The sequence below is a fragment of the Hypanus sabinus genome, chromosome 31 (assembly GCF_030144855.1).
Source record: "Hypanus sabinus isolate sHypSab1 chromosome 31, sHypSab1.hap1, whole genome shotgun sequence".
Lineage (NCBI taxonomy): Eukaryota > Metazoa > Chordata > Chondrichthyes > Myliobatiformes > Dasyatidae > Hypanus > Hypanus sabinus.
The window spans coordinates 24,562,786-24,585,317 of record NC_082736.1 but is presented as its reverse complement, the minus strand read 5'-3'; the positions used below and the strand labels follow the sequence as shown (position 1 = coordinate 24,585,317).

The 22,532-nt window shown below is 47.4% G+C and overlaps 2 protein-coding genes across 6 annotated transcripts in view; one reads left to right on the top strand and one right to left on the bottom strand.

The window, feature by feature from the left end:
* The window catches only part of dnajc4 (DnaJ (Hsp40) homolog, subfamily C, member 4), a 259,420-nt gene extending 249,450 nt beyond the window's left edge, over positions 1-9,970 (bottom strand). For 2 of the 5 annotated variants that reach the window (XM_059955201.1, XM_059955205.1), the window contains exons 1-2: positions 9,823-9,939; positions 1,949-2,106 (exon numbers count right to left, since the gene is read on the bottom strand). The gene's annotated coding sequence lies outside the window, so the exon portion shown is untranslated. Of the gene's footprint in view, positions 1-1,948; positions 2,107-9,822 lie in introns of all 5 variants that reach the window. The other 3 variants (XM_059955203.1, XM_059955204.1, XM_059955202.1) reach the window with 3 other exon arrangements.
* Positions 9,971-21,875: 11,905 nt separating this feature from the next.
* Positions 21,876-22,122, top strand: LOC132383665 (large ribosomal subunit protein eL38-like). Its single transcript, XM_059954856.1, has one exon. It carries the CDS (start codon positions 21,876-21,878, stop codon positions 22,086-22,088), a length of 213 nt encoding a protein of 70 aa, XP_059810839.1. The 3' UTR covers positions 22,089-22,122.
* The last annotated feature ends 410 nt before the right edge of the window (positions 22,123-22,532 follow it).

Here is a 22,532-nt window from a genome sequence, read left to right as displayed (position 1 = left end):
CGACGTTTCGGGCCCAGACCCTTCGTCAGGACAGCCAGTGCCTTTTTCCCCAACGGGGAAGTGGCTAATAAGGCAATTGGAGGGCATGTTAGAGGTAATTTCTTTTACACAGAACGCCCTGCCAAGGGTGGTGACAGGGGCGTTTAAGAGATTCTTAGATAGGTTCATGATTGAAAGAAAATGGAGAGCAATGTGGGTGGGAAGGAGTTAAAAGGGTCAGCACAACATTGTGGGCTGAAGGGCCTGCACTGTGCTGTAGTGTTCTATTTTCTGAAGGTTGTTATTACTTAGCACTGATTTTTTTTCTCTCCTTTAGCATTCCAGACACCCTGGGCCAGGCTACCTGAAGCCGCTAACGATCCGCTGAAGGGACTCAGCAGGTCGGGCAGCATCTGCGGGGCAAGAGGAACTGTCAGTGTCTCGGTTTGAAACCCTGCGGCGGGGGTCTCCGTCAGTGGGAATGGGCGCGCGGGGGGAGGGTTTTGGCAAGCGAAGGGAGTCGGAGGGTTGGTTGCCTAGAGTAGAATGATGCCACTCTAGGCCTTGGATGAGGAAGGCTCATTGCCCAGGAGTGAACGATCGAGGTAAATGAGGTAAACTTCTGACAGACAGGATGAAGGAAGGAGAAAGACATTTCAACCAGTATAGTTCGAGTTTACCCCTGGCTGCAGTTGTGGGCTGTGCATCAAGTCGCAACTGGCTTGTGTCAAGCACAGGAAACTGTTTTTCGTAATGAAGCTATACTGAACCGCTAATGACTTCAGTTTGGAAAGGATTAATACTTTTCAAAATATTGTACTGCTGCTCTGCGAGCTGACGGGATAGCCAATGCACAACGCCATTGGGATTGCAGGCCCCATTCACTCCGCCAGGCCCACAGCCAAGGTTGCCATGGAAGCTTGCAATAAAATGCGCCTGCCTGGTGTAAGTAGGCCAGCGCAGTCGTGCAGTAACCAGTGCTTTTGCCTCAGAGTTGCAGGGACATGGGACCTCAAGCATTAACCAGGTAGATTGTGAGGTCAAGAGTCCATCTTATTGAACGGTGGGGACAGTACAGCAGAAGTTGCTCTCGAACCCAGAGGTACGTATGCTGGGGCTTTTGTATCTTCTGCTCAGTCAGAGGGGGTATGAAGAGAGACTGTCCAGGGCGGGTCGAGACCTCGATTATGCTGACCGCTTTACTGAGGCGAGAAGTGTAGACAGAGTCTATGGAGGGGAGGGTGGTTTCTGCGCTATTCACTGAATGAGAACGTATATGATGGAAATGCATGGATAACGAATGGAACAGGAAGGAATCTGGCACTAATTATTCATTATAAGTGGTGAAATTTCCTTTCATACGTTATAGAGAGATTCTGCAGATGCTGGAAATCCAAAGCAACACACACAAAATGCTGGAGGAACTCAGCAGTTCAGGCAGCGTCTATAGAAACGAATAGATAGTCGACGTTTCGAGCCGAGAGCCTTCGTCAGGACTGGGAGGGAAGGGGGAAGATGCCAGAATAAAAAGGTGTTGGGAGTGGAACGGTGAGGGGCGAAGCCAGGTGGGTGGGGAAGGTCAAGGGCTGGAGAGGAAGAAATCTGATAGGAGAGCAGAGTGGACCATAGGAGAAAGGGAAGGAGGAAGGGACCCGGGGGAAGTGATAGGCTGATGAGAAGAAGAGTGGGGCCTTTCATAGAGGAAGCATGGAATTTGTCTACCGGAAGGAGAAATCAATATTCATGCCATCAAGTTGGAGGCTACCCAGATGGAATACAAGGTCATGCCATCAGGCTGGATGCAACACCATTACAGAGTAGCCTAGAATAGTGTATGTGATTTATCCATAAAGTTTAGATGCAAAAATACTTCTCAACTTTGTAAACATGATAATCAAGTTTCTTATCAGTTTAAAAAAAAGATCTGCTAGTATTAAACTCAGCAAGGCAAGGGGCCTTGAATACCCACCTGTCACACAGGAGCGCTACGTGACAGAAGTCAGCCCTGCGAATCAAAAGGGGGAGGAACCTCACAGCAGAGCGAGAGTGAATATGCAAGGTCAGTGGGCTGCGAATCCTTGCAGAACAAAGGGCTCCACAGATCGTGCATTCATTGGTATTCAAGTTCTGCGATTCAAAAAGACCAAAAAAAATAGGATCTCAAGTAACCATTAGCAGTATCAGAAGGTGCGTTAGCAACTCAAAGGACTTTGTAATCAACGCATGCTACAGAGCAGCTGCTTCTGCATTTAAACAAGACAGAAACTCCATTCACTAGATTCAGGTTGACCCTCAGCGGCCACCGTATTATGTACACCTGCCCGTTAGTGCAAATATCTAATCAGCCAATCACGTGGCAGCAACTCAATGCATAAAAGCATACAGGCATGGTCAAGGGGTTCAGTTAGTGTTCAGACTAATCAGAATGGGGAGGAAATATGATCGAAGTGACTTTGACCGTGGGATGAATGTTGGTGCCAGATGGGGTGGTTTGAGTATTTCAGAAACTGCTGATCTCCTGGGGTTTTCACGCACACCAGTCTCTGGAGTTTACAGATAACGGTGCGAGAAACAAAAAACATCCAGAGAGTGGCAGTTCTGTGGGGGAAAACACCTTGTTAATGAGAGAGGTTAAAGGAGAACGGCCAGACCGGTTCAAGCTGACAGGAAGGCGACAGTAACGCAAATAGCCACCCGTTACAACAGTGGTGTGCAGATCAGCATCTCTGAACGCACAACACGTCGAACCTTGAAGTGGACGGGCTACAGCAGCAAAAAACCACGAACAGGCACTCAGTGGCCACTTTGTTAGGTACAGAGGAACATACCGAATAAAGTGGACATTGATTGTATTTATCACATAAACATTGAAACATACAGCAAAATACATCGTTTGCACCAACGAACAACAACCCCTAGGATGCTGGTTAAATATTAGAAAGATTTGTCACGTGTTGGATCACAAATATGAGAAAATCTGCAGATGCTGGAAATCCAGAGCTACGCCTACAAAATGCTGGAGGAACTCAGCAGGTCAGGCAGCGTCTTTGGAAAAGAGTAAACAGTCGACGATTCGGGCCGAGACCCTCCATCGGGACTGACTGAAACGTCGACTGTTCACTCTTTTCCGCAGATGATACCTGACCTGGTGAGTCCTCTGGCATTTTGTGTGCGTGTTGCGATCCAAATATGCTGTTTGCATCAAATCAAATCAGCAAGGGTGTGCTGGGGGCAGCCCGCAATTGTTGCCACACACTCCGGTGCCAACATCGCATGCCCACGATGCTCGGAAGGACAACACAGAGCACAACAATGCCCCACCCAGGCAGGTACACAGTCCGCTAGCCCCAGGACAGGCCGCCTCCTCCGGCCTCACTTGGGTCTTCCTGCGACGCGTACGCTGCCACGCTCCCTGTGCCGCCACAGCACGCCCGCGACTCACGGACCCTAGCCCGCACACGTTTGGAATGTGGGAGGAAACCGGAGCAGCCGTGGTCACAGGGTGAACGCGCAAACTCCTTACAGGCGGCAGCAGGAATTGAGCCCAGATCATTAAATCGACAGACCGGGACCCCTCAGCAGCGTTGTGGTCAGGACAGCGCTTCACAGTACCAGTCACCCGGGTTCAATACCCGCCGCTGCCTGTAAGGAGTTTGTGCGTTCCTCCTCCCTGCACCCCCCCCCCCCCCCCCCGTGACCCTCCGGGTGCTCCAGTTTCATCTAACAGTCCAAAGACGTACTAATTGGTAGGTTAATTGGTCTTTGTACTGGGGGGGGGGGGGGGGGGGGTGATTGATAGGTTTGTGGCCTATGGTGGAAGGAATCAGTTTTAGAGAACCTAGCACATTTATTTTTCAACATAGTCCCCTCCTACATGTACACACTCAGTCCAGCAGTCGTGGAGCATACGGATCCCTTCTTTGTAGAGGTGGTCCACAGCAGGGTGATTGATAAGTTTGTGGCCTAGGGTAGAAGGAGATGAGTTATACAGCTCTTGGTACGTGCACGTGCAGTTCAACTTCTTTGAGTGATTATGCAGAAAGTTTGAAGTTAATAACTCATCTCCTTCTACCTTGAGCCACAAACTTATCAATCACCCCATGCTGTGGACCACTTCTGGAGGTCCAAGACGCCGACTTCTACAAAGAAGGGATCCGTATGCTCCACGACCGCTGGACTAAGTGTGTACACATAGGAAAAATAAATGTGCTGGGTTTTCTAACATTGACTCCTTCTACGAGTCTGTGGTGCCCAGTGCTATCACGTTTGCTGTTGTGTGCTGGGGCAGCAGGCTGAGGGTAGCGGACACCAACAGAATCAACAAACTCATTCGTGAGGCCAGTGATGTTGTGGGGGTGAAACTGGACTCTCTGACGGTGGTGTCGGAAAAGAGGATGTTGTCCAAGTTGCATGCCATCTTGGACAATGACTCCCATCCACTCCATAATGTACTGGTTAGGCACAGGAGTACATTCAGCCAGAGACTCATTCCACCGAGATGTAACACTGAGCGTCATAGGAAGTCATTCCTGCCTGTGGCCATCAAACTTTACAACTCCTCCCTCGGAGTGTCAGACACCCTGAGCCAATAGGCTGATCCTGGACTAATTTCCACTTGGCATTATTTACTTATTATTTATGGTTTTATATTGCTATATATCTACACTATTCTTGGTTGGTGCGACTGCAATGAACCCAATTTCCCTCGGGATCAATAAAGTAAGTAAGTCTGTCCATCTGTCTGTCTTAGGCAAAGAAATTATCAATCACCCCTCGTAAATTGTCCCCTGATCAGACTGGGGTTAAATCGCGGAGATTGCTGGGTGTTTCAGTTTGAAGGACCGGAGGGGTCTATTCAACGCCGAATCTTAATAAAAATAAACAACTTGATCGCGAGTGCTGAAAAGTGATTTCTGTGCTAACCGCTACACGACACAAACCAGGGTCAGAGCCGCCTCGGTTAATCACCTCTCAGAAACCTCCACAGTTGGAAGAGACTCAGCAACCTTTCGGCCTGGGAGAGAGGTCACCAGCCTTAAACACAAACACTACACAGTACCACTCGCCACCCGTGCCGCCTGAGCTCATTAGCATTTGTGGCGTTTTGCGTACGTCCCCGGAACTGATTTCATGCACATAATTTGGATCAGGCGACCATCCTCCGTGCCTTCATTGAAGGAGATTGTTGTAACTCCGTCTACTTCCATTTTATACAGTAAATTTAATACGGCAAAATATCTCGTAAGACTTAGGAGCAGAATTAGGCCCATCAAGTCTGCTCTGCCTTTCCATCATGGCTGATTTATTCTGAGACAATGTGGAGTAGGCCCTCCTGCCTAATCACGGGACAATTTACAGTGACTAATTAACCAACCAACCTGTACATCCTCGAACTGCTGGATGAAACCGGAGTGCCCGGAGGAATTCTGCATGATCACAGCTTTGAATGGACAGATGCCTCACGGGCAGCGGCAGGAATTGAACCCGGGTCACCCGTACTGTGAAGCGCTGGGCTGACCGCCATGCTATCACGCCGCCCCGATTTTCTAGTAATTGATTAGTAAGGGCGTCAAAGATGGTGGGGAGAAGGCAGGAGAACGGGGTCGAGACGGGAAAGAAATCAGCCGTGATGAAATGGTAGAGCTGAATGGCCAAATCCTGCTCTTACGAGACTAGCTAAGTCGACATTTTGGTCAGCATAAAACCGTTAAAAGTCCAGCCCAGGATCTCATCTTGAGGTTAGCTGACTTCAATCATTCCACAGTTCACGTTTGTTTTTTTGTTTAGAAGGTCTTTCAGGTTTCCTGAGCTAAAATCACAGGTGGATAGGGTCGTAAAGAAAACTTTTGGTACAATGGCCTTCGTAAATCAAACTATTGAATACAGGAGATGGGATGTTGAAGTTGAAGTTGTACAAGACATTGGTGAGGCCTAATTTGGAAATCATGTGCCGTTTTGGTCACCTTCCTAAGGTTGAAAGAGTACACAGAAAAATTACAAGGTTGTTGCCGGATCTGGAGGATCTGAGTTATAAGGAGAGACCTTCTTCCCTTGGAACGTAGAAGATTTGATGCAGGTATACAAAACTATGAGGGGCATAGATAGGGTAGATGCAAGCAGGCTTTTCCCACTGAGGTTGGGTGGGGCTACTGCCAGAGGCCAGGGGTTAAGGATGAAAGGTGAGAATTTTAAGCGGAACACGAGGGGAAACTTCTTCACTCAAAAGGTCGTGAGAGTGTGGAATGAGCTGCCAGCACAAGTGGTTGCTATGAGCACAACATAAATGTCTAAGAGAAGTTTGGATAGGTACACGGATGGTAGGGGTATGGAGGGCGATGGTCCGGGTGCAGGTCGATGGGAGTGGGCAGTTGAAGTGGTTTCGGCATGGACTAGATGGGCCAAATGGCCTGTTTCTGTGCTTATTCACTATGACTCGTCCCACTTACTTTTCTTGATTATTTTCCTCAGATCCGAGATTAGCCTACCGCCGCGGGTCTGTACTCTGACTTACGATGAGAAATTACATTTTGAACTTTTTGTTATCGGGCTGGTGGTGTCAAGTCCGTGATATTTAACTTGGTAGACTTTGTATTTTGATGGAGTAGCCACTATGACTGATAACCAACAATCTGAGTCATTGTTATGAAATTCAAGAATCCTGTCAGTATTCAGGGAGAGTGTTTTAGATAAAAGCAGCTGTACAACACAAATACCGATATCAGGACGCTGTTTATGAACTAGAGCTCAGCATTTAACACCATCATAACTACAGCTCTGATTGAAAATCCACAGGAGTGTGTGCTCAGCCCACTGCTCTTCTCTCTCTACACCCAACAGTGTGGGGCTAGGCTCAGCTCAAATCCTGTTGATAAATTTGTTGACAATACAACCATTGTAGGCAGAAATGCAGAAGGCAATGAGAGGGCGTAGAGAAGCGAGATATACCGGCTAGTTGAGTGGTGTCATAGCAACAACTTTACACTCAATGTCAGCAAGACCAAAGAACTGATTGTGGACTTCAGGCAGGTTAAGACGAGGGAACACACACCAGTCCTCATAGAGGGATCAGTAAAGGAGAGAGTGAGTAATTTCAAGTTCCTGTGTGTCAACATCCTGAGGACCTAACCTGGACCCAACATATCCATGCAGCTATCAAGAAGGCAAGACAGTGGCTATATTTCATCAGGAGTCTGGTATGTCACCTAAACTTTCTACCCCTGTACCTTTGGAGGGCTTTCTAACTGGCTGCATCACCGTCTGATACGAGGAGGGGGGAGCTGGGCTACTGCACAGGATCGAAGTGAGCTGCAGAGTTGTAAACTCAGTCAGCTCCATCATGGGCACCGGCCTCCGTCGTATCCAGGACATCTTCAAGGAGCAGAGCCTTGGAAAGGCAGAGTCCATCAATAAGAACCCCCACCACCCAGGACATGCCCTCTTCTCATTGCTACCATCAGGGAGGAGGTACAGAAGCCTGAAGGCACACACTCAACGATTCAGGAACAGCTTCTTCCCCTCTGCCATCAGGGAGGGGGTACAGAAGCATGAAGACACACACTCAACGATTCAGGAACAGCTTCTTCCCCTCTGCCATCAGGGAGGGGGTACAGGAGCATGAAGACACACACTCAACGATTCAGGAACAGCTTCTTCCCCTCTGCCATCAGGGAGGAGGTACAGAAGCCTGAAGACACACACTCAACGATTCAGGAACAACTTCTTCCCCTCTGCCATCCGATTTCTGAATGGACGTTGAACCCATGAACACTATCTCACCACTCTTTTTATTTCTGTTTTTGCATTACTTATTTAGTTCAACTATTTTATACATATATACACACACACACATTTTTTCCTCTTGATTATCATGTATTGCATTGTACTGCTGCCACTTAGATAATGAATTTCACAACATATGCCAGTGATATTAAACCTGATTCTGAAACCTCTCGATTCCCCTTCCCCGGGAGAAAGACTGCACGTATTCTCCCTGTCTATGCAAGCCTTCGTCATAGACAGTGACAGCAAACGCTCTTATTTCCCCTGTCCTGCCCTCGAATGGCTCCCCGCGTGGTTCTGCCTTGGGCAGGGCTGCATGATGAGTTGAGGTAGTGAGCGCTAGAAGATTAACGTGCAGTGAAGTCACGGGCACGTCAGGTACGAGACCTGTCCTGTCTGCACAACCGTGGGGCAACACCACTGCCTCAAGTCCTCGGAGGGGCAGGTTCAATTCCGACCTCGGGTGCAGTTCATGTGGGGTTCGTACTTTCCCCCTGTGATCCTGTGGGTTCCCTCGCCCCCACCAGGGGGATCTTTCCTCCTACACCCCGATGCCATGCATCACGTCTTCTACTGCTTCCATATCTTGCCATGAAAACCCCATGGGCCATAAGGTCATGAAGAGTCAGACTCAACTTAATGACTGAACAAGTGTGCAAGGAAGGGGTAGAATTAGAGGGGATGTGGAGAGAATAGGCCTCTTCTAAAGAAAATGCCGCTACTCAATGCACACAGAACGCTGGAGGCAGCATCTGTGAACATTTTGGGCTAAGACCCTTCCTCAGGACTGAGAAGAAAGGGGGGAAGATGCCAGAATAAAAAGGTGGGAGAGAAGGGAAGGAGGATAGCTAGAAGGTGACAGGTGAAGCCAGGAGGGTGGGAAAGAAAGGTCAAGGGCTGGTGAAAAAAAGATTCCAATAGGAGAAGAGACTGACCCAATGACTCCCCTGTGTGGGCATGCTCTGTTGGTGCCAGAATGTGGCACTCAGCAACTGCCCCAACATATCCTCAGATTATGTTCATTGTTAATGCAAATGACACATTTCACAGTATCGATATATGTGATGAATAAATTAATATAACCTTATCTCAACTGTCAGATAAACAGGTTGTTTATCGTTGCTGTCTCTGCAAAATGCCTGCCTCAAACACCCAAGCAACAGTATACATACTCCAAAAACAATCCTTCAGCCAGCAAGCTCCCATCTATATGAGCAACAAACAGTCTGATGGGAAAAGTCCACAGGTCAAGCAGCATCTATGGGGGAGTGGGGAGAATTTTTACCTTACACGGAGCTTAGAAGAGGGCTATGGGTAACCTTAGGTAACTTCTAAAGTAAGTACATGTTCAGCATGGCATTGTGGGCCAAAGGGCCTGTATTGTACTGTAGGTTTTCAGTGTCAAACCTGGACTGGAGGGAGAGAAGAGGCCAGTTTCAAGAGAAGACAGGAGACCAAAGTGATTGGTAGACTGGGGGTGGGGGGAGATGACAACGTGTCGGTCAGGGAGAACTTGGATGTCGACACACTTGGTGGTGTCGGATGACAGAGGCAGGTGGGCGATGGATAGAAACAAGAGAAAAGAGGGGAAAAGTAGGGGAAGGGGAGGTGAAGGTCAGGACAGATGCTGGAGGGTTGTTAAGGGGGAAAGAAAGGGCTGTCAGTGCCACAATCTAATTAGTTATGAGGATTATGATTATGGGAGTGGTGAGTGGCATATGGAACTAGAAGGGGGCTGAAGAGTGTGCCCCCCATTTCCCATTCACATAGAAGTGTTTAATAAACAATGTTGGAATGGGGGGGAGGAGCGTAATCATCAAAATGATATCAGTGTAATAGGGGAAAGGGGTGGCTCTAACGCCGAATGCCCCGGGTGCTGTGTACATTGACTGGAGAGTCAGCCCTGCTCTGGGCCTCAGGATGCCCGGTGTCAGGGCCCGTGCCTCTTCCAATGTCACCTATGTGAGAGAGTCCGGACCGCAGCCCCAACTACAACCGGAAGTAACACAACCCGATTGAGGGGAGGGAAGAGGGGAACAGCCAGTGGCAACGCCTCCCACTCACGGTGCGCGGTGGATGTCAGTCCAGACCGTTGCCCACCTCTACTCGGCGCCTTTAAAGCGGTTGTCATGAAAACAGCTGCCGGGGTCGCCCCACCTCCTCCTCCTCCCGTCCCCTCCCCTCCCCTCGACTTCCTTATCATCGATCCCGGGCCGCGCATGCCCGGCCCCGCCTCCGCTGACGTCAGCGAGGGGCGCGCGGCGGTGATGACGTCGGGCCGAGCGCGGGTGGGCGGGAAAGGCCGCCGTCAGGTAGGCCGGCCGTGAGGGACCAGCTTTAAACTTCGACGTTCAAAGCAAATTTATTATCAAAGTCACCACATTTAACCTTCACTCGACCTTGGAACATCTGGATGCGTCAGGATGCTCTTCAGAATCATTACCACCGGCGTGTGACACGAAATTTGTGAACTTAGCAGCAGCAGTTCAATGCAGTACATAATCTAGAAGAAGAAAAAAATAATAAATCTTATTCAGTATACTTATACAGTATATGTAAATTGAATAGATTAAAAATAATTTTTAACGAACAGTAATACTATATATTGAAAAAAAGTCAGGTAGTGTCCAAGGGTTCAATGTCCATTCAGGAATCGGATGGCAGAGGGGAAGAAGCTGTTACTGAATCGTGTGTGCCTTCAGGCTCCTGCATCTCCTACCTGTTGATAGCAATGAGAAAAGGGCAAGCCCTGGATGCTGGGGGTCTTTAATAATGGACGCTGCCTTTCTGAGGCACTGCTCCTTGAAGGTGTCCTGGGTACTTTGTAGGCTGGTGCCAAAGATGGAGCTGACTAGATTTACAACCTTCTGCAGCTTTTTGGGGTCTTGTGCAGAAGCCCCTCCATAACAGACAGTGATGCAGCCCGTCAGAATGCTCTCCACGGTACATCTATAGAAGTTTTTGAGTGTATTTATTGTCATACAAAATCACTTCAAACTCCTAATGAAGTATAGTTGCTGTCTTGCCTTCTTTATAGCCGTATCAATATGTTGGGACCAGGTTAGGTCCTCAGAGATCTTGACACCCAGGAACTTGAAACTCCTCGTCAACTACAGCTCAGCATTCAGTACCATCATCCCCAAAATGATTCAATAAACTCCTAGACCTTGTCCCCAGTATGTCCTTGTGGAATTGGATCCTCGATTGCAGACCCCAGTCAGTTCAGATTGGCAACAACATCTCCTTCACGACCTCCATCAGCACAAGAGCACCACAAGGCTGTGTGCTTAGCACCCCTGTTCTCACTTTACCCTTACGACTGGCAAGACACAGCGCCAATGCCACGTTCAAGTTTGCCAATGATGCCACTGTCATTGGCCAGGTCAAAGATGGTAAGTAATCAGTATACAAGAGGGGAGATTGAAAATTTTGGCTGAGCAGTGTCATAACAACAACCTCTCACTCAAGCACGAGGTGACAGGTCTCTGCCCGAAACGTCCACCGTTTACTCTTTTCCGGAGAAGCTGCCTGGCTGGCTGAACTCCTCCAGCATTCTGCGTGTACTATAGTCTCACTCAATGTCGGCAGGACAAAGGAGCTGATTATTGGCCTCAGGAGCAGAAAACCAGAGGCCCATGAGCCAGTCCTCATTAGAGATGGAGAGGGTCAGCAATTTTAAATTCCTCATTGTTATTATTTCAGTGGATCTACCCTGGGTTTCCTCCCAGTGCTCCGGTTTCCACCCACAGCCCGAAGACTTACCAGTTGGTACGTTAATTGGTCATTGTAAATTGTCCCGAGATTAAGCTAGGTTTAAATCGGGTGCTTGCTGGGTGTGTGTGTGCGCCCTCAACTCCTGGTGGAATCGTCGGGGCGCAGTCATGACAAGCTTTTTGGACTGATCTTTTTGGAGATTGCTCATCGTACGGCGTGTCCTGGGCATCTGAAACCTGGCAGAGCCCATTCCTCTCCAGGTTTTTTTTTTCACAAAGTCGATTTGCTAGCTTGACACTCAACCCAGGCACGGATGGAGAGCATGCAAGGAAGCCAGCCGGAATCGAACTACGCCACCGGCCAGCTTGACTCAAAGGGCCAAAGGGTTGACTCAGCGCTGTATTTCAATAAATGAAGAGATGGGGAGGGGGATTAAAATACTAACACTGTTATAAAAGCAGCCTCTCAAAGGAGAACTTGAACCAAGGCAGCATCTGCTGGGCATTCCCACCGCTGAAAAAGATTATCTGTGAAGTCACGTGGCTCTTTGTGCCACTTGCTGTACCGTGTTTCCTGATTTGGTGCTTTGTAACTGCTGCTACGGCATACTCTGAGGCCAGGAACGATGCTACAAGCATACAAGGCAAATATACAAAACCAGCATGTGACATGAATGGAAACAACATCCCTATCCCGCGTGTTCCCTGGGCCTTCTGCGGAAATTACAGCAGGCATCAAAGAGAAGGGGGGACCACGCTTAGCAGCCCCTTTACCAGGTGCACCTGCTGGTTAATGCAAACATCTAATCAGCCAATCGTGTGGCGGCAACTCACTGCATTAAAGCATGCTGACATGGTCAAGAGGTTCAGTTGTTGTTCAGACCAAACATCAACATGAGGAAGAAATCGGGGTGGGGGGTTCTTTCCATTTTGTGACTGTCTGCAAGGAGACAAATCTCAAGGCTGTACAATGATAATAAATGTACCTTGAACTTTGAATGATTGTTGGTTTGAGTATCTCAGAAACTGCTGATCTCCTGGGATTTTCACACACACAGTTTACAAAGAACGGTGCAAGAAGTGAAAAAAAAATCCAGTGAGCGGCAGTTCTGTGGGGGAAAATGCCTTGTTAATGAGAGCGGTCAGAGGAGATTGACCAGACTAATTCAAGGTGACAGGAAAGTGACAGTAACTCAAATAACCATGTGTTAGAACAGTAATGTGTAGAAGAACATCTCGAACTTTGAACTGGATGGGCTACAGCAACAGAAGACCATGAGCGTACACCCAGTGGCCATTTTATTAGATACAGGAGATGCCTAAGAGGTAGAAGCATGTAACTTTAATGGAAAGAACACCACCTGTTCCACAGGCTCAGGAAGACATGTGGCAAGGTCAAGCGGCAGAGACAGACTTGAGAACTTGGATCACTTGGGCGACACAGTGGCGTAGTGGTCAGCACAGCGGTTTACGGTACAGGTGACCCGGGTTCAATTCCCGCCGCAGCCTGTAAGCAGTTTGTACGTTCCCCCCTGTGACTGCGCGTGTTTCCTCCACAGACATATCATTTGGAAAGTTAATTCATCATAGTTAATTGATTGTCCCATGGGGTTACTGGGGGCTGTGTCTCGAAGGGCCGGAATAGCCGTGCTGTATGTCAATTTTAAAAAATTATGATGCAGACAAGAGTAGAAGAAAGGAGAGGTTTGAGGAGGAAATATTGCTTGAGCACAAGCACTAGGATGAAGAAGATGGGCCAAATAGCCTACACAGTGTGCTAAATTCTGCCTGGCTCCCTTCCCCCACTCTTTCTTTGAAAGAAGATCAGTTGGGATATGTCTGATATGGTATGGGACTTTTTTTACCAGAATTGAAAGACATTCCTCTGGCATCAAGTCAAGTTGCATTCTCCCTGAACAGATAACCGAGTTTCAATAGGGGGTGAATTCGGATCTCGGCAGAAAAAAATGCGGATCAACAGGTCGATCTGGACTCGTGGGCAGTGCAGACGAAACGCCGCGGCCCCCCCCCCCCCCCCCCGGGGCCTCTGGTGAGGCTGCCGCCACGCCCGCAGCCGAACGCCGATAGAAATCAGTGGTGCTCCAGAGAAAACAAAAGGCAGGCAGGGACATAACCCAAACAGAGTCGGCAGTCCCCTGCTAGCCGGGCTTCAGAAAGGGACAAAGTGACGGAATAAATGGACGAGCAGGGCGAGCCGATTATGAATGTACGGGGCAGTGCTGAAGAGCTGAAGGAAAAGAACTTCTACAGATGCCACCAGTCAGAACTTTGGTTGCAACAAAGTTCAAAGTAAATTTATTATCAAATTGCATACATGTCACCATATACAACCCCCAGATTCTTTTTTTTTGCGGGCAAACTGAACAAATCCTTAATAGAATAATAACCATCGTAGAATCAATGAGAGACTGCAGCAAACAGTATGCAAAAGACAACAAACTGTGCAAACACAAAAAGAAAGAAAGAATAATAATAATAAATAAATGAGCAGAGGGTGGTGGTTAGCACGAAGCTTTACAGTACCGGCAACTGGGGTTCAATTCCCGCTGCTGCCTGCAAGGAGTTTGTACGTTCTCACCCGTGGCTTCGTGGGCTTCCTCCGGGCGCTGCGATTTCCCCCCTCAGTCCAAAGACATACTGGTTGGTAGGTTAGTTGGTTATTGTAAGTTGTGCCATGATTAGGCTAGGGTTAAATCGGGGTGGGCAGCACAGCTTGAAGGGCCTACTTCACACGGTATTTCAATGAACGAGTTAAATCGGGGTGGGCAGCGCAGCTGGAAGGGCCTACTTCACACGGTATTTCAATGAACGAGTTAAATCGGGGTGGGCGGCGCAGCTGGAAGGGCCTACTTCACACGGTATTTCAATGAACGAATAAGTAACCAAACAGCAAGAACATGAGATGAAGTGAGTCCATGGGTTGTGGGAGCAGTTTAGTGATGGGTAAGTGAAGTTATCCCTATTAATTCAAGACCTTGATGGTTGAGGGGGTAATAACAGTGCCTGAACCTGGTGGTCTGAGTCCTGAGGCTCCTGCACCTTCTTCCCTGATGGCAGCAGCGAAAGGAGATCATGACCGGGGAGGTGGGGGTCGCTGATGATGGATGCAGCTTTCCTGCGACGGCACTTAGTGTAGACGTGCATGGTCTGGTACAGCAATTCCAATTCACAGGAGCTCGAGGGGCTGCAGGGAGTGGTGAGCACAGCCCGACCTGTCACAGATTCAACCCTCCCCACCACTTGAAGTGATTACAAGCGGACTTGCCTCCAGATGGTGGCATCTGTCATGAAGAATCCCCACCATCTGAGTCCTGCCTTGATGAAAGCTAGAAACATCAACTCTTTACTTGTGTGTGTTGCTCTGGATTTCCAGTGTTTGAAGAATCCCTTGTGTCCAGCCACAGAAACAGCTTCTTGAACTGACCTGCACAAGCCTAATCCTATCTCAGAAATTGAAACACTGCACAAACACGAGGAAGTCCGCAGATGCTGGAGGTCCAAAGCAGCACGCGCGCACACACACACACACACACACACACACACACCCCACCCCAACCCACCCCCAGCAGGTCAGGTAGCATCTATGGAAAAGAGTAAACAGATAATGTTTCGGGCCAAGACCCTTCTTCAGGACTGGAAAGGAAGGGGAAAAGTCTACTGCAGGACCACCTCTATCACCACTGTGAACTTGTCTCTGATTGTGTCTTTTTTTATGCACTGAGGCCTTGATTGTGTCTTTTTTCAATAAGGTCTTGTTTTTGCACAGTCTTTTTCTTCCTCTCTCTTTTCTCTCTCTTGTATAATTTATGTCTAATTTATATTCTGTGTTGTCTATATCTACGTGCTTCTGATGCGGCTGCTGGCGAGTTTTTCATTGTACCTGTGTCTCACTGTAATTATACCGGGGGTCAATAAACTCCACTTGTTTTGAGGCAGGCTTGGTTCCATTCCCCTGCGAGGACCTTTTGAGCCAGGCTTGGTTTCATCTCCCTGTGAGGACCTTCTAAGCCAGGCTTGGTTTCATCTCCCTGTGAGGACCTTTTTGAGCCAGGCTTGGGTTCATCTCCCTGTGGGGAGCCTCTGCTCCTGACCCTGCTTTCCTCAGAAGCTTTTTCTACTGAGAGTCAATGCAACTTCCAAGCTCAAAGTAGTTTATTATCAAAGAACATACAGTACCATATATGTCTTATACTTCATTGTCACCAAACAATTGATACTAGAGTGTACAATCATCACAGTGATATTTGTTTCTGCGCTTCACACTCCCTGAAGTACAAATCAAAATAAATATAATAAAAATTTAAATTAGAAAATAGAAAAGGGAAAGTAAGGTAGTGCAAGTCAGGTCCAGATATTTGGAAGGTACAACCCAGATCTGTTCAGCAGTCTTATCACAGTTGAAAAGAAGCTGTTCCCAAATCTAGCCGTATGAATCTTCATGCTCCTGAACCTTCTCCTGGAGGGAAGAGGGACAAAAAGTGTGTTGGCTGGGTGGGTCGTGTCCTTGATAATCCTGGCAGCACTGCTCTGACAGCGTGTGGTGTAAAGTGAGTCCAAGCATGGAAGATTGGTTTGTGTGATGTGCTGGGCTATGTTCACGATCTTCTGCGGCTTCTTCCGGTCTTGGACAGGAGAATTTCCACACAAGGTTGTGGTGCACCTTAAGAATGCTTTCTACGGTGCACCTATAAAAATCAGTGAGGGTTTTAAGGGACAGGCCAAATTTCTTCAGCTTTCTCAGGAAGTAAAGGAGCTGGTGGGCCTTCTTGGCAGTGGACTCTGCTTGGTTAGACCAAGTCAGTTCATTTGTGGTATTCACCCCAAGGAACTTAAAGCTCTTGACCTGTTCCACCTGCGCACCACTGATGTAGATGGGGTTGTGAGGTCCGCTACTCCTTCTGAAGTCAACAACCAATTCCTTCATCTTGCTGACATTGAGGGATAGGTTATTGTCTTCACACCATGCCACCAGGTTCTTAATTTCCTCTCTGTACTATCATTACCCAAGATACAGCCTACAATTGTGGTAGGATAAGGTTGAAGTCCTTAAGGCAGAAATGGCTAATACTGCACTGTGTAAATATCGTACTACTCGGAGATTCTGCTTCTGGCCAGCATTCACAGTAGATCATAGGAAATCAAAAGAATCAAAGAAAAACTACAGATAAGGATGGACAAACAATCGATGTGCAAAAGAAGATAAACTGTGCAAATGCAAAAATCAGTTAATCAATGAATAAATAGACAGACACTGAGAACATGAGTTTAGAAGTTGTGGAATCAGTTCAATGTTGAGGTGAGTGAAGTTATCCACACTGGATCAGGAGCCTGATGATTGAAGGGTAATAATGTTCCTGAACTTCAGGAACCTCAGGTGTGGACCTGAAGCTCCTGTACCTCCTTCCCGATGGCAGCAGCGAGAAGAGAGCACAGCCTGGATGGTGGGCAGCCCTGATGATGGATGCTGCTTTCTAGTGGCAGTGCTTCTTGGGGTGGACGGTTTTTGTTGTCACAGGCGGCAGGTACCTTCAATTGCTGCACCTGACTGGCCATTTCATGCGCGTGTGTCTCATGAGACAAATGGACTATTTGACCACAGGAGAGTCATAGGTGAGTCCTCTTTTTCAACAGGGTTTGCAAGTTGTCAAGGAGGGGAGGGAATCCCAATCTCTTATGTACTAAGTTTACATAAGGTTCAGCAGGATATGGATCAGTTGGAGATTTGGGCAGGGAAATAGCATATGCAGTTCAGCCCAGACAAGTGGGAGGGGCTACTCTTTGGTGGGCTTAAATATAAAAGTATTCAAGACTCTTAGGAATATTAATGTACAGGGATGCAAGTCCATAGCCCCCTGGTAAAGAGAGCAAAATGCATGCTTGTTTCATCATTGTGGCATGGCATATAAATGTCAGGAGGTCACGTTGGAGCAGAAATTGGACCTGATTATTGATTTTGAGATGAGGAAACCAGAGGTCCATGAGCCAGTCCTCATTGCATGATCAGAGGTGGAGAGGGTCAGCAACTTTAAATTCCTCAGTGTTATCATTATGGAGGACCTGCCCTGGGCTCAGCACGTAAGTACAACTACGAAGAAAGCACGACAGCGCCTCTACTTTGCAAAGATATCTAAAACTTTCACAAACTTTTGTAGATATGTCGTGGAAAATATTGGTGGCATCACAGCCTGATATGAAAACACCATTGCCCCTGAATGGAAGATCCTACAAACAACTGTGGATATGACCCAGTCCATCACGGGTAAAATCCTCCCCACCATTGACAGCATCTACATGAAGCGTAGTCGCAGGAAAGCAGCTTCCTCCATCAGGGACCCCCACCACCCAGGCCATGCTCTCTTCTCACTGTTGCCATCAGGAAGAAGGTACAGGAGCCTCAGGACCCACAACATCACGTTCAGGGACAGTGATTACCCTTCAGACATCAGGCTCTTGAACCAATGGGAATAACTTCACTCAACTTCACTTGCCCCATCATTGAAATATTCCCACAGCCTATGGACTAACTTTCAAGGACTCTTCATCTCATGTTCTTAATACTTATCGGTTATCTATTATTATTTATTTCTCTTTGTATTTGCACAATTTGTGTCTTTTGCACACTGGTTGAATGCCCAAGTTGGAGCTGCCATTCATTGATTCTATTATGGTTATTATTCTATTATGGATTTCTTGAGAATGCCCACAAGAAAATGAAGCTTAGGGTTGTATAGACACATGTGTATTGTGACTTTGGTCAGGTCACAGTTGAAGTATTGTGTGTAGTTCTGTTTGCATACAGGAAGAATAGAACATAGAAATCTACAGCACATTGACAGGCCCTTCGGCCCACAATGTTGTGCTGACCATGTAACCTACTCTAGGAGCTGTCTAGAATTTCCCTACTGCACAGTCCTCTCTTTTTCTAAACATGTACCTATCTAAGAGACTCTTAAAAGAAGAACAGGGTATTTGGAGAGGGTGCAGAAGTGCTTAGACAGGGTTGGTCCATAGCCTCCTCTGGTGCCAAGATGAGGCCACCCTCCGGGTAGAGGAGCAACACCTTATATTCCATTTGGGTAGCTCCAACAATGTGGCATGAATATCGATTTCTCCTTATGGTAAAAAAAAATCCCCCTTCCCTGTCCTCTATTCCCTTCTCTCACCTTTTACTTCTTCTCACCTGCCTATCAATTCCCCCTGGGTCCCCTCCTCCCTCCCTTTCTCCTATGGTCCACTCCCCTCTCCTATCAGATTCCTTCCCCTCCAGCCTTTGACCTTTCCCTCCCACCTGGCTTCTGGCTAGCCTCCTTCCCCTCCCACCACCTTTTTATTCTGGCATCGTTCCACCCACCCCACTTCCTTCTCAGTCCTGAAGAAAAGTCTCAGTCCAAAATGTCGACTGTTTGCTCATTCATGTTTAATGCAGCCTGCCATTTTTGTGTGCGTGTTGCTTTGCATTAGGGAGTGTCTGCTCGAAGGAGTAGCTGAGCAAGCATGGACTGTTTCTCTGCAGCATCGGAGGTGCTTGTTGAGAGAGCACAGCCAAATAAAACTGTGTATCCTCTGTTAAACAGTTAACAGGGTTGCATGCCAAACAGGATGGCAACTGAAGTAACGTAGAACTGGCTGCCAGGCGACGTGAGCCGCAAATGGTCCCTGAATGCTTGTGATGTCACAGCTGACCCCTTTCATTCTGAAGAAAGGAACCCATGGATGAAAAGACCCAGCGGACAAAAGAGCAGCGGCGGAGAGGAAAGGCGGAGGGGCCTGTTTGGTAAACATGCTTCCTGAGAAGCTCGCCCTCTGCACTGGATTGGCTCCGGCTGTGGCGTTTGCTTGGGACCTGACAGTGTGTCAGCGGAACCCGCGATCTGTCTCTGTCGACATTCCGGATCTCCCTGCTTCTGCATGAATACTCCTGGATGCCGTCCATGGTCTGGGGTAACCGAGGCTCATCGGAAGTCGGTATGACGTTCCATTCTGTAAGCTCCTGAAAAGTAATGGTATTGTTGTGACCCTCTTCCTCCCTTCAGTGCCACCCCCCGCCACCCGAACAATACCGGACAACAATTTTTTTCATAAGTGCAGCTTCCTCAAGGATTTTCTTTTTTGTGTATGACAGACCACTTGAAGCTGAACACGAATCTAATTTCAGACTACTTGTATCACGTAGGAATTAGGAGGAACAAGAAATTAACTTTTTTTGGAATACAATGTCTTTAATTGTATAACAGTGCTGACACATTGCAATAGTTCAACTCAGCCAAAACTGTTTTGTTGATGATTTTCATTTGTATTCCTGTCTGAGGCTTCCCGCTAAGTGGCCAACAATAATCAGCCAGCGCTAATGGATTCCAGTTGCCCTGATACCGTTTCTCCAGGATGGCAACGTCCCGCCAACGGCACCAGTATTTGCAGGGAAGGAGTCAAAATGGGAATGCAGAAAGTGAATCTTTAGTGATGTGTTGCACTTCATGGTTTTGCATGCTTGAAGCATGTTCGCAACCAGCTGCATGTAGTTTGGTGCTCTGTAGTTGCCAAGAAAATTTTCAACAACATCCTTGAATGCCTTCCATGTGATTTTTTCCGGTCCCATGAGAAGTTCTTTGAACTGCCTGTCATTGATGGCCTGTTTGATTTGTGGACCAACAAAAATACCTTTGTCTTGGCATCATGTCATTCTGGAAAAAAACATCTGTCTCAAATCTCAAAATCCTTCAACTTCCTTGTTCATCACTTTCACAAAGTTTTTCATAAGCCCCGGTCTTATATGAAGAAGGAGGCAAACATATCTTTGTTGGGTCTACAAGCGGCTTACGTGCCACACTTTTCTGCCCCGGAACCAACTGCTTGTGGAGTAACCAACTCTTTTGAAGATTATGAGATTCCTTAGCACGGCTGTCCCATTTCGTAAATGAAACAACCGTAACTGCTGTGTCCATCCGAGCTGCATTCCTAGTAGAAACCTTTCTAAAATCTGTCCTGCCATGCAGCTTCTGCCCTGCCTAAGTATGCCTGGACAAGATAAAAAAACCTTTCAGCTTACATTGTGGGCGACACTTTAATTTGACTTGAATTCTGAATTGAAATAACAAATACAGTATAGGCAATTTCCAAACGATGGTGCGCGACGGTGATTTCTATGATCAGCAGCCTGAAATCCATAAGATACACCCAGAAGTATTCAGGAAGCAAATTCTCTGTTGTCCAGTGTAATCCAACACTACCTGTGGTCAGTGCTATAGGATATTTGGCTTTTATTCAACGTTGCTCTGTTGCGGAGTTCTGCTGGCGCGTCCCGCCCAAGTCTCATAGAACATAGAAGAGTACAGTTGAGGAACAGGCCATTTGGCCCACAATGTTGGACTGAATCAGCTAAAAAGCAAATCAAAAACACCCAAACACTAATCCCTCCTACCAATGTCCATATGCCTCCATCTTCCTCACATCCACGTGTCGATCCAAATGTCTCCTAAAAGCCTCTAATGTATTTCCCTCTACCACCATACCAGGCACCCACCATTCTCTGAGTAAAAAATTTACCCCTCTCATCCCCTCTGAACCTACCCCATCTCACTCTCAATGTGTGCCCTCTGGCATTAGACATTCCTACCCTGGGAAAAAAAGATATTCCCTGTCCCTATCTATGTCTCTCATAATCTTGTAAACCTCCATCAGATCTCCCCCCTCAGCCTCCGACACTCCACAGAAAACAACCCAAGTTTGCCCAGCTGTTCCTGATAGCAGGTTCCTACACCAGGCAATATCCTGGTAAACCTCTTTTCCACCCTCCCCAAAGCCTGAACATCCTTCCTACAGTGGGGCGACCACAACTGTCTCCTTCCCCACTCTCAGTTTGCAGGGCTGAACCTGCACATCTCGATTTCTCCTTTTTCTCTATTTTCATACCTCATTACCACTTTCTATAGCCAGTAGAAACAAATAATCGGCCAGCCTAAATCTGCTCCTATTTCTTATGGTCTTATCAAAGTAAAATAATTAGCAAAGCACATAAAGTTCTGTGAAAAAGTCTTACACACACACACACACACACACACACACACACACACACACACACACACACACACACACACACACACACACACACCTAGGATGCCTCAGAATTTTGCACAGTACTGTAGTAATTTTAGGTATTGCACTGTCCTAATTTCATGACATACATGAGTGATGATAAACCTGATTCTGATCTGGTTCTCTGTTGTGGACTGAGAGTGGGAAGGGGGCAGGGAGAGGGGAATGATGGTTAGGGAAAGGGGAGGGGGTTAATTCCTGGATGTAGGGCGGGCCTATCTCTCTCTCTCTTTCTCTCGGTAGCAGCTCAGCTTCAGGTGCCGTACGTCCACTGCTGGATCTGCCGCCACCATGCCTCGTATGATTGCTGAAATCAAAGATTTCTTGCTGACAGCAAGAAGAAAGGATGCAAAATCTGTGAAAGTCAAGAAGAACAAAGATAATGTAAAATTTAAGGTACGGTGCAGTAGGTATCTGTACACACTAGTCATCACAGACAAAGAAAAGACTGAAAAACTCAAACAGTCCTTGCCCCCAGGTTTGGCTGTCAAAGAACGCAAGTGAAGAGCTGCAATTTCAATGTTCAGATTTTATTGAAATAAAAAAATGACTAAAGGCAAAAAAAAGGAAAAGGGGAGGGACCAGAGAGTAATTCTGTAAAGATCAATAAACCAATTGTTTGTTATCAAATGATCTTGCCTGGTGTCTCAGGGCTGGGTATGTCAGCACCTGTGCCACCCTGCGCCAACCCCCGCCCCTGGCACTCTTTCTCTGCCACCTGTCCCGCGGCGTTCCTCCCTCGCCACATCCAACGTCCTTTGCTCTCACCAGATTTACGCTCGCTGCTCCACGTTGACAAATACAGTACTGTGTAAAATATATGTGTGTATGTGTGAAATTCTGCATGGTGCTGTAGCACCCTGAGATTCATTTTCGGAGTCAAAATCAGGTTTCATATCACTGATTGATTTTGTGAAATTTGTTGTGTTGAAGCAGCTGTATATTGTA

Coding starts and splice junctions, on each gene's coding strand:
- LOC132383665 (XM_059954856.1), top strand. CDS start 21,876: ATGCCTCGTATGATTGCTGAAATCAAAGATTTCTTGCTGACAGCAAGA.